Source organism: Pleurodeles waltl, chromosome 3_1 (genome assembly GCF_031143425.1).
Source record: "Pleurodeles waltl isolate 20211129_DDA chromosome 3_1, aPleWal1.hap1.20221129, whole genome shotgun sequence".
In the NCBI taxonomy this organism is placed as follows: Eukaryota; Metazoa; Chordata; class Amphibia; order Caudata; family Salamandridae; genus Pleurodeles; species Pleurodeles waltl.
In genome coordinates this window covers 1898802854-1898815254 of record NC_090440.1, presented here as the reverse complement: position 1 = coordinate 1898815254, position 12401 = coordinate 1898802854, and the positions used below count along the sequence as shown (strand labels likewise).

Below are 12401 nucleotides of genomic sequence, written 5' to 3'. Positions count from 1 at the left end.
AAGGACAGCAGGAGGCCAGTTGGGAGTAGAAAATCTCTGGAACTCATGAAACTCCTTAACTGTCAGGTCGAATCTTACTCCTAGTATGATTATGGGACTGCTAGTATCAGAACCCTTTGTCTAAACATGCATAAAGCTGTTGCAAGTCCCTCCAGGTTGACTTCTGTGCCACAACACTCATTGGAAAAGGTCACCATGGCATATGGGGGAGCAGCAATGGAATTTGCTTGTTTGGTGATGCTACACAACAGGAATTCTTTGGACCTGCTCTTTTCCTTCCTTATTGGTTGAGGATTGCCTGCAGCTAAAAACAGTTCCCAAGCAGCTGTGAAGATAAGTTAGTGCTAAGAGCAGTATGAAGGTAGTTTGGTCTAATCCTGGTCCTTCTGTCCCCATGTTGGTAGTGTAGTTGATTAGTTAGTTACTCCCAGCTGGCATAAAAATGTCAGGAGAACAGAACACTGGCTGTGTTGGCGGGAGGCACAAGAGAAAATACAAACTAAATTATTCCTATTCTTCCAGTGTTACCGCTACCAACCCAAATCTGATTTTTTTTTTTCTTGTTGTAGATTTTTGCTTTCTGTAACCACAACCTAGACTTTTAGTGCTCCATGTTGTCCTTTGTTACATAATCCTTGATGACCGTTGCCAATAAGATAGCAGTCCAGCTAAAAGGCAGCTATTTAAAATCTTCTTTGACTCCCTGAGTCACTGATCTTACCGAGACACATGGGAAATGAAGCATTTAGGTGACATTGGAGTTTGTAATGGAAGACATGTTTATTTCAGTGCTCCCACAATACCTTATTGTTGCATATGTTTAATTTCTAGCTGCATTAAAGTTTTCTATCCATGTCAGCATTGGAGGGATTTCAGATGATACATTCAAGTACTAAAAGTAAAACTTATAGATGTAAGTAAAAGAAAACAAGTGCTGATAAATGAGAAATGATTCAAGGGAATTTGAAATAGAAGTGAGTGATTTATTTTTCTTGGTTTTAGGCTCCAATCCCAAAGAGTGTCCTTATTCCTGTTACAATTCCCATCACAAAGGCATCGGGCTCACGTTTCCGAAACAGCGTGGAGGGTCTGAATCAAGAGATTGAGATCATAACTAAGGAAAATGGAGACAAGGAGGAACCCCTGATGGTGAGGTCCACTGAATATGCATATTGGTTTTGGGTTTCTTGGTTTCCAGATATATCATTTTCAGTCTGTAAAAAACCTAACCCTACTTTACCATGTTCTCCAAGTAGTATGGTAAGAGTGGATTAAATTATTCACGGCACTTTCTCCTTATGTTGTTATTCTGTAAATTCATATGCCCGGCTAAGTGAAAATTGAGGGCTATTTAATGCAGTAAATGCAGTTTCTTTATTCTGCCCATCATTAGGGTCTAATTTCTGTGTCAGATACTCTGAGCTGGACATGAAATAGTGATTTTGTGGATCTGTTATTGACACTGCCCCATGTGTTACTGGCGTACTTTCAGAGATGTACCCTGATTTACATCAGGCAAGTTGTAAGTAGGAAACAACCTGATTTTCCAGGGTCTTAAGAAATGCTTCTTTTCCCTCAAAACATTATATAGTTTAACAGATCCTTAGAATATCAGCATTGATGGTATTCACATTGAATTCCTCAACGTTTTATTGCCTCATACTCTCCTGCTTTTTCCTACATCGATCAGTAGAGGCATCTGTTCATGCTTGATCCACATTTATATTGTGGCTCTCAGTCCCTGTTGATATGTCTTGATGTAGACATGATTCTAATCCTCCTTGAACCACTCAACTCTGAGCCAGGTCTGTGATGCTGTGTGGCCTATTTATAAATAAATAGGGTAATCCATTATTCCCCACTTAACTGGGTAGTCTCAACTGTAAAACACACAGTGTTCATGGAGGAATCATTTGCATACAAATATTTCAACAATATTAAATACTATTAATGTTGTAGCTAACCATAGGTCAAATTCCAGGAATGAATAAATCTTCAAAAAGTGTGTAATTCGTTTCTGGTGAAATTAAGAATTTGTATGTATTCACTAATATATTCAATATAGCAAACCAACAGATTTTTTAGTATTTTTATACAAATGCATTGGTGACCCCTCTAGTCCACAATCCCTTTACATCCAAGGAACAGAAGAGCACCAACCCTCCTGACTCTCCAGCCACAAAAGATTTTTGTCTTGTATGCAGTCTTTCAAACAATCAGAAATCACTCCTAATGGACTCCAGCAGCTCATGCAAAGAATTGTGTCAGGGAGAATATAAGGTCGATGTTTCGATCTCCCAAAGCTCAAATCGTCCATGTAACTAACCATTCTCTGGACGATGTGTCAAAGTGGATTAAATCACAATAATTGTTGCTTTCAACATCAATTTTCTAGAACAGAACTGCTTAATCCTTTTCATCTGGCACATCCAACGCTAGGCAGTTACTCCAGTATAAAGAAAGGACAATGTAATTTCACCACAGATATGTAAACTCCCACCACCGGGCTCGAGTCAATCATAAAGCCTAATCACGCCACCTTTTAGAGCTACTTTCTTGCTACATTACTTTTAAGACCTAACTCGCTGCTCTGCTTTCAACTCATTAATGGTCTAGTTAGTGGGATTTCTGACGTGCCTCTTGGAAGCCAAGTCTGACTCCATCAGTGCCGCCATTGGCAAGTTCCCAGTGGTTTAACTGCCTGTAAATTTGTTGCAATTTATTCACCAGCTACTCTGTGGCAGGAGTGATAGAAAATGTACTCCATTATTGGAACTTTCATAGATTCACATGCTTGAATCATTGCCCGTCGTTAAGATGGGAGTCCCCTGTATCTTAAAGACAATGTCCCCAAAGACATAACAGCATTAACTTAGAACTCTACTTTTCAGTAATCAATCCAAGTCCTTATGTAAAAAGGACCAAACTTGAGCCTTAACCAATCAGATTACCTCACCCTCTAGAACCCTTCTGAGAGAAGCTCCAATACCTCAGATTTTCTACCGCACGTCATGCTAGCGAGTCTCCTCTGAGCTCTCCTCATTTTGTTCCTTTTTTAGAAGATTTTGCCAATACATCTGAATTTCTTCTTTATTTTTTGAGTGTTGCTTACTTACACTCAGAATTTCTGGATTTTGTTTGTCAGCACAATGTTTGACAGAGGAAAAGTCTCTTCAGAGCCTGTAGTACAAGTGGATAGAAAAGGCTCCATTCTGAGGATCCACATAGAGACTGTATATATTGCCTCTATCCCGAACATTCTTCTGATTGTTAGGTATGTCGTACCTTTTCCACAAAAACTTTGAAGGATAGAGAGGGGAGACTGCTTATATGGCTCCAGAAGCTTAAAACAAGGAAGAACCCTGTCTGATTCCGACAGTGAGGAACCTTCCTGGTCTTCTAAGAAATCCCAAAAGAGGCAAAGATTGCCTCTCTTTGAAAAGGGTTCAGGACAACCCTCAAAAACGTTTTAAAAGACCTCAAAGGGTTCTGACGAAGGCCGCAGTCTCATAACCTCATGCAAGGAAATCTTCCTCAAAGTCCAAACATCGGCCTTCAACTTCAAAGGTGGTGTCTAAACCTTCTTCAAAGCCTTCTACACCTTCACCAAAGGTTCTCACTACTTTCAGAAAGCCTTCTTCAGCTCCTGACGACAGACCGTCGATGACTCTACCGTCGACAAAGTCATCGAGAATATATACGGTGGCTGCATCAACAACATCGACAGTTACCATCTTCTCGATGGTGGCTTCCTGTTAGTCGACAACGTCTACAGTAACTAAATCTAGGATGTCGACGTTGAAGATTAAGATATCCTCGACGATGACGATACCGTCGATGATACAGTCAAAGGACGAGGATTCGATAACGCCATCGGCAGTGGCATCGTCTGAATCTTAATACCCGATGGGGGCCAGAGGCGGACCTTTGAAGTTGGAGACGACTTCGTCAAGGGCACCGTCATCGACGAGGAGAAAAAATACAGGCCTTGACTGGGAAAGGTGATATAACTCCGTGAGCCACATCCCCAAGCAAGGTCACACCTTTAATTCTGACTCATCTTTTGGAGGAGGATTCTGATGATGATGGTCCATTTGGGACAGCCCATAGTCCTTCCCAGCTCCATGTTAAGTGTCGGGAAGATGAAGAGGAATATTACCAACAGTATTATTCTCCCCAAAGAGACCAACCAGTTGTGCCAGAGGATATGGTCTGTATTCCAAGTTCCCTTATCTTTGATCTGCAGCTTATGTTACCAGACTACAAGAAAAGGTTTCTGTCTGCACCACAGTTGGAGAACATACACACAGAACCTCCACCCTCGGTACCTGCCACTCCAGTACCACAGCCTATGTTGTTACCTAGATCCGCCAGGAGTACCCCACAGAGGACCTCTATGCAGGTTACTGACTCCTCGGATGAGGAGAGGGAAGAAGGAGGGCTTCAGGATACGCATTCGGATTGGGACAGCTATATATTGCCAAACCCCTTCATCTCCATTCACCCCCAGGAGACATTGGGGGTTTCCATAATCTGCTTGAGAGAGCAGCAAAGAGATTTGTGCTGCCCATGCCATCTAAGTGATGGACTGCTTTTTATATGACTTCAATGAGCCTTTTCAAAAGAGTATACTATACGCTCCATACCCATAGTAGGCTACATCTCGGAGGAAGGTCTAAAGGTAATGAAGAATCCAGCTACTGTGACAGCGGTCTTACCAAGGTTAAATAAAAAAATATAAGGCTCCAGAAGACGCTCCAACTTGTCTCATTGGTCATCCGAAGCTAGACTTGGTCATAACCCAGGTGGCGCAGAGGCAATCAAAGAATCCATCAAAGCCAATTTTAGCTCCCCCATACAACAAAGGGAGAAGGCTGGACAACATTGGGAAGCGTTTCACCTCTATGTTGGGGCTTATAGTGAGAGCAGCAAACTCGTTGGCAATTTTGGGCAGATACGACAGGCAATTATGATCTGATATTGCTCCGTATCTGGACCAACTTATGGAAGATTCTAAGGCGGAAGTAAAGAAGATCTTTTTGGAGGGGAGCACACTTCTGTTAAGGTTATAGATTGCGCAGTGGATATTGCAACCACTGCTTTTCGACAATTAGCTGGTGGGGCGGTGCTGCGATGGCAGGGCTGGCTTGGAGCGACTTCTTTTGTTCCGGAAGTACAAAATAAATTATTGGACCTCCCGTTTGATAGGGAGGCTCTTTTCGGCAAACATGTGGATGAAGCCCTGCAAGCGATCAAAACTGTTACAGATACCGCCAGGTCATTAGGGACCCTCAATTCAAAAAGTTGCCTTTTAGAGTCTCCAGGGATCGAGGAGTCCCATCATATAGAGGGTGTTTCCAAAGCTTTTGTTATTCCTCCTGTACAACGCAGCCGTTCCGACCACAATATTCAGACGCAACCACCCCATGCGTCCTATTCCAGGCATCCTCCCAGGAGTAGAGCATGTCAGAGCAAGGATGCGGTTCGATGCCGATGACTGCTTTCAGGCTCCGGCTATATCCCCACCACTAATTCACAGGATAGGGGGAAGAATATCACAATTTTTTTTTTAAATGGCAAGAAATAATGTTGGACCAGTGGGTATTAAAGAGAGTTCAATTTGGCCACACTTTTGAGTTCATCCAAATCCCACCTTCTTTCAAAAGCATCTAAAACAACTCCGTTTGGAGGTCGTGACCATGCTAAAGAAGGTAGCTCTAGAGAGAGTTCCTTCTTTGGAAAAGGGCAGAGTTTTTAAATCCTGTTTCTTTCTGGTAGGCAGAAACTGAGAAGCATGGCGTCCCAGTCTCGATCTCAGGGACTCAAACAAATACCTCAAAAGTCAAACCTTTTGCATTGTCACGTTGCAGGGCATTCTCCTCCGCATGAATCACAGAGACTTTATGGTGACCCTGGATCTACAGGATGCTTACTTTCATATCCCGATTTCACCTGCTCACAGAAACTTTCTGCGTTTCACAGTAGCCGGCATCCATTTCCAGTTCAGTTTTCTTCCATTTGGCCTGAAGTCTGCCCCCAGAATCTTTACAAAGTGTCTAGCTCCGGTAGCGGCTTGGCTAAGAAAGAAAGAATTTCACATTTTTCCCTATTTAGACGATTGGCTAATAAAAGCACAGTTGTATCGAGGCTCACAACTCTAGGGCTTGCATGGAATTATTCGACCAACTAGGTCTCACTCTGAATTAGAACAAGTCAAAGATATTGCCAACAAGAGTAACAACCTTTTTGGGGGCAACAATAGACACAATCCGGGACAAGGCTTTCCCTTCGGTGGAGAGAGAAATGAAGCTCGTATCTCTAACAGAGTTCAAAGAAGAAAGTCTCTTTCAGTACGCAGCTACAAATCGCTCCTGGGGATGATGTCTTCTTGCATTCAGCTAGTTCCCTTTTGTCGCCTGAGAATGCGCCCCCTGCAAGAGGCGCTAGATCTTCAATGGATTGAGAAAGATGGCTCATTCAACGTATCAATCACAGTAACTCCTCGTATGATTGATGCTCTCCACTGGTGGGCAGATCAGTTAAACATCGCAGTAGGTCTTGATTTTCTGCCTCCTCCACCTCCACTTGTCATTACCACGGACGTCTCTCTGGAGGGATGGGGGCGTACCTTCAAGATCTACAGGTCAGCAGAAAGTGGAGCAAATCTTTGCAGAAATATCACATCAGTTTCCTGGAGTTGAGAGCAGTTTTTTTGGCCCTGCAGGCTTACCTTCCCAAGATAAAACACTCTGCAGTTCTCATAAGAACAGACAACACGACAACGATGCATTACTTGAACAAGCAAGGGGGAACGAAATCTCTTCTCCTCGAGAATCCCAAACTATTTTGAATTGGGCTATTAGAAACTAAATCAGTTTACAAGCAGAACACCTGCCAGGAAGGCAGAACGAGCCAGAAGACACCCTCAGCAGACTAACATCCTCCTGTCACGAATGGGAGGTGAACCAGGAGGTGCTCAACCACGTTTTCAGGAGGTAGGGGAAACCCAACCTAGATCTCTTAGCAACTCTGCAGAACACCAAATGCCACTTTTATGCAAGTTGGGTTCACTATCCGGGCTCGTGGCGGAATGCCTTTTTGATGGCTTGGTACAGTATATTTGCCTACGCTTTTCCATCCATTCCTCTGATTTCAAGAGTGCTCACAAAAATTGAGAGAACATTGCAGAGTGATTCTGATAGCTCCGTATTGGCCTCGCCAACATTGGCCTTAGGAGCTCCTCCTGCTCTCCCAGAGACAGACCGCATTCCACTGACGGTCTCACCGCAGCTCCTGATAAGGATCGAGGGTCAAGTTTTGCACCCGGACCCCAAATCACTAAAGTGATCAGCTTGGCTCCTGAACACAGAGTTTGCCCATTTAAACACTCACCCTGAATGTCGGAAGATACTTCCAAAGGCCAGAGTGGATAGCACAAACAAATCATACTCTCTGAAGTGGAAAAGGTTATGTTTGTGGTTTCAAAAAGAGCAGATTGATCCACTATTGTCACCACGAGAACACATTGATCCACTATTGTCGCCACCAGAGCACATATTGCCCTATCTCCTCCATCTGGCGTCAACTGGGTTGGCTCATGCATCCATGCACTTGACTGCCATATCTTGTTTCAGACCTTCGCCAACATAGCCATCTCTTTGGTCCTCTAGATTGGTAAAACTGTTTCTAAAGGGGCTCTTTCGAGTTTTTCCACCAGTAGGACCTCCTCCACCCTCCTGGCAGCTCAACATGGTTCTATCTCAGCTCATGAGACATCCATTTGAACCCATTCACAAAGCGGATTTGAAGCACTTATCATGGAAAGTAGCTATTCTGCAGGCCCTTACTACTTCTAGACATGTCAGTGAAATCCAGGCTTTAACCATTCAAGAACCTTTCCTTCAATTTAGGCATGATAGAGAGCTACTTCGTACAAACCCAAAATTTGTTCCAAAAGTGGCATCAGACTTTTATATTAACGAGTCTTTGATCTTGAAGTCTTTCTTTCCAAATCTGTCATCTCCGGCAGAAAGGGTTCTTAATTCGTTGGACATCAAAAGGAATCTTAAATTGTATTTGGAGAGAACCAAACATTTTCGCACGACTACAAAATTATTTGTCGCTTATAGCGCCCCGCGGAGGGGCCAGGCCCTTTCCAAGCAGAGTATAGCAAGGTGTATAGTAGCTGCTATGAAGTTTGTCACCAAGCAGCTGGTAAGCCTCTACATTCTTTGGTAAGGGCACACTACAAGAGATCGGTCTCAGCGTCATTGTTTGCAGGTGTGCCCCTACAAGACATTTGCAGAGCGGCCACCTGGAGAAGTGCCCACACGTTTACAAGGCACTACTGTCTAGATGCCATGCCTCAAGGAGATGTAGCGGTTGGGCAGGCGGTCCTGCGACATCTGTTCCAGTAACGGTGAGCTAATTTTACCTCCCTCCATCCTTTTTTTTCTGGTACGCACATTGCATGGTTTAATGGTTGTGCTTTGTATGTAGATATAGTTATTGTCGGACATGTCATTAGTAACAGCATCTTTACAGGTTCGAATGCTATCATGATTTTACAGTTAAGATAGCGATCTGTCACTAATTCAAACGACTTATTGTCAATGTAATGTGCTGTAAATACTGCTTTATAGTCTGATTCAAGCATGTGAATCTATGAAAGTCCAGTACTGGAGCAAGGAAATAAGTTACTTACCTGTAACTATATAGTTCTCCAGTAATGGAATCTTTCATAGATTCACATTCGACCCACCTCCCAGGGGAAGCTCACCTTTGTTACTTTCTCGGTCAACTTTTAGGATACTCACTAAGGCTTAAAAAATCTGAGGTACTGGAGCTTCTCTCAGGAGGGTTTTAGAGGGTGGGGTAATCTGATTGGTTAAGGCTCAAGTTTGTTCCTTTTTTTTTTTTTTTACTTAAGGACTTGGTTAGATTACTGAAAAGTGGAGTTCTAAGTTAATGCTGCTATGTCCTTGGGGGCATTGTCTTTTCTAAGCTACCGGGGACTCCCATCTCGATGACTGGTAATGATTTGAGCAGGTGAATCTACGAAAGATTCCAATACTGGAGAACTATAGTTACAGGTAAGTAACTTATTTCCTTATCTTGCAGACCATGTCTCTGTCTTTGAACGTACCAATCTGATACAAGTGAATGTTAAAACATGTACCTAGTGTTTTTCATCATTGTCCTCCAACCTCTCCTAATTGCCACTAGGCTAATTCATAAAACCGTAACATTACCAGAAAAGCCAGTATTCTACTCATTGGTGGAGACTTCTAACCACAGATTCCTTACCTTTTGAATGTTCCCCAGGCATCAGATTGAATCAGGAATATCTTTGTCTGCTGGTAGATGGCGCAGTGGATCTTGACAATGACGCGGTTCCTCTCCGGAAGTGCCGTGCGCTGTCTATATAGACATCACTCCTGCACGCTCATGTCTGTTCCTTTATTTCTGCCTCACCAGACACGGATCTGGAGCGTGTTCTTATCTCTCCAGAGACACTTGTACCTCAAAAAATGTAATTTAGTGAGCAAGGTAAATGTCTGTTCCCAAAACTACAGGGTTTACACGTTTTAGGGACTGTCGGAAGCACAAACCTGACACAGATACCCATGAGGTGTGCCTGGGGTGGAGCCGCGGCTCTAAGGCCTCAAAGAGCAAAGAGGCCTTAGGCCTTCTGCCTGGAATGCTGCCAGAGGGACCCTCTGACACCACTTCATGTCTTGATTCCACAATCCACACTGGTTCATGGAGCATCGACTCTGGTGCCAACTTGAACACCACAGGACGAGGTACCATTGTGCTTTTTGACTGAGTCAGCACCGCTACGACTTGGACTGCAGCCATGCTTTGTTTCCATCAAACTGCAACCTGCACAGCTTGATGTCCTGCATGCCACAAGGAGAATTATATAAACTACATTCTTTGTTCGGTACAGATTCTGACAGTTATATTTCAGGTGATCAAATCTGCCAACTCTATCATGAGGTAATATGGTATGATGACTTCCAAGAGGCGAGTGGCCTTGACACCTTCCCTAATTCTGTTCCGCTAACTTTCTGAGTTCCTGCCACTGGACCGAGAGTTTCCTTCACAGTGGTCATGCGAAGGGTGGCTAACATTGTCAACCTCTACTTCCCAACTTAGAGATCAAACCAATGTCCTTCAGCTATGCCAAGCCACCACTGAGCCCCTGATCCCTTTTAATGAGGCACTTGTGGATACTCTTCTTGGGCGGCCTGGGCCAAAACTTGCGCTGGCCCCTTAGTAATTCAATTAATTGTGAGATGCCACCTGTGTGCTCCATGTGACACCTCCCACCCCCCCATGTTTTTGCCCCAGCATCCTTTGCCCGAGAGATTAGATTTAAAGGCCTCTGGCAGTCAGACAAACCCAGGTTTTTGACTACTCCCCACAGATGGGGAGTCCAAAAGAGTATTGTTCGACGACATGTCTCTGTAGATACACATGCTCTGCATACTCCTCCCATCTACTGTTGGGTCCGGAGTGGTGCAAGTTGTTTAACTACAAAGAAGTTTTTTGAGCCACTGGATCGAGTTACTCCTCCTCTCTGTGATAATGCGCATGGGCATAAACTCCTTTGTTCGGTTGCTTTCTGTCTGCCGTCAGGTTTGGATGTGTCTTCGCTCATTCTTTCGACTAGCTCTTTCCTTCTTTGGTGGTATGGTTTCCGCTCGCACCTTTCCATCTAAGCATTCTCCTCTATTCGTCGGTCCAGCAACCGACCATGCGCCCTACGTGGTATCCTCGTCCATCAAAGGCCTACCTTACCACACAGCACCGAACTGTATGTCCACCTGATGGACAGAATGCTATTTTGCTTCTGTCCACTGTGCCATGCTAAATTTCCCCACACCGAGCAACATCTAGTGTGTAATCTTTGCCTCTCCCTCAATCACCAGGAGGCTACCCGTGATGCCTGCAAATCATTCCGGTCAAAGAAAACGTTTCGAGATCGAAGGGCACGTCGACTGGAAATGGCGCACAAGACCCCGGAAAGTTTTGGGGAGGAACACACTTGGGAGGAACCTGCACAAGAAGAAAAGGCCATCTCCATCCAGGACTCGTCCGACTGACTTGCAGTCGGACATCGAAAGCCACAAGATGACATTGCCACAACATGTGAGTTCCGTGGACCCTCCCACCCACACCAAGACTCTTAAGAGGTTCCTTTTAGAGGTTGTAGGTCCGCCACTGCCACAGACCTTGCTCTGAATTGCAAATCTGTTTCAGCTGCCCTGCCTTCAAGCCCGGCTCTGAAAACAGCCAAGACCTAACCAGCGTCTTCGACTTTGGCCTCCCACACTTGGGACTAACACATTGTCTCCATTTTGGTCCGAACCTTGGCTCTGAGCTGACCACCCTCAGCCATTAGCATATCGCCAACTCCTGGGCATTGCTAGCCTGATACTACCGGGCTCACTCGGACGAAATGGAGGAGCTGCTCCAGTGTCTACCAGGCTAGCACCGGAAGACAGGGTGGCAAATAGTTGCAGAGGGGGAAGCAATTTCTAATAATTTCATCCACTATGCCCTGGACGCCACAGATACAGCTGCATGCGGCATTAACACAAGTGTCCTCCTCAGAAGTTTTGCTTGGCTCCGCTGCTCTGGTTTCATATCAGAAGTTCCTCAAGCGGTCCTTAACATGACTTTTGACGAGGAGCATCTTATTGGCCCTTACCTGGATACTACCCTTGAGAAGCTAAAGAAGGACATAGATACGGCAAAGGCCATGGATGCCCTCCAGCCCCCGCATCCCGAGGCACTTTTAGTCACCCCAATTTCAGAGGCTCCTTTAAATCCACCTCCTCTGAGGCATCCACCTCACAATCCAGACAGCCTCAAGCCTCCTTTTCTAGGGGTTTCTACAGGGGTTCCTACAAAGGCAACAACAATAAGAGCACCCTACTTGAGGCTCTTCCTCCACTGCAAAGTAGTGATCACCTCAGTCTCTCCTCCCACCCCATCCCCCCCCTCCACGCCTGTCGGAACAGCTCCAACTCTTTCATTCAGAATGGGTCAGCAGCACCACAGACAGATGGGTCCTTTCCATCATCCAACATAGCTATTGTCTGGTGCTCATCACCACTCCTCCAAATATTCCCCCTTGCACTCAAAGGCTATCCCTCAAGCACTTCAATCTCTTCTTCGCAAAGGGGCCGTCAAGCCTGTTGTCTTACTACACCAGGCTTCAGGGATATACTCCCTATACTTCCTCATTCCTAAAAAGGACGGCTCTCTCAGGCCTGTTCTTAAACTCATGCCACTGAGCCAATACATCCTGTCAGAAAATGTCCACATGGTTACTCTTCAAGATGTTATTCCACTTCTGCAACAAGGTGTCTTTGACCGCTCTAAATCTA

General features: G+C 44.7%; 1 protein-coding gene across 1 annotated transcript in view; it reads left to right on the top strand.

Moving 5' to 3' along the window:
• The window catches only part of FAM117B (family with sequence similarity 117 member B), a 399159-nt gene that overhangs the window by 186056 nt on the left and 200702 nt on the right, over positions 1 to 12401 (top strand). The window contains exon 5 of the mRNA XM_069226040.1: positions 1003 to 1149. Coding sequence (XP_069082141.1) covers positions 1003 to 1149 — 147 coding nt within the window. The remainder of the gene's footprint in view (positions 1 to 1002; positions 1150 to 12401) is intronic.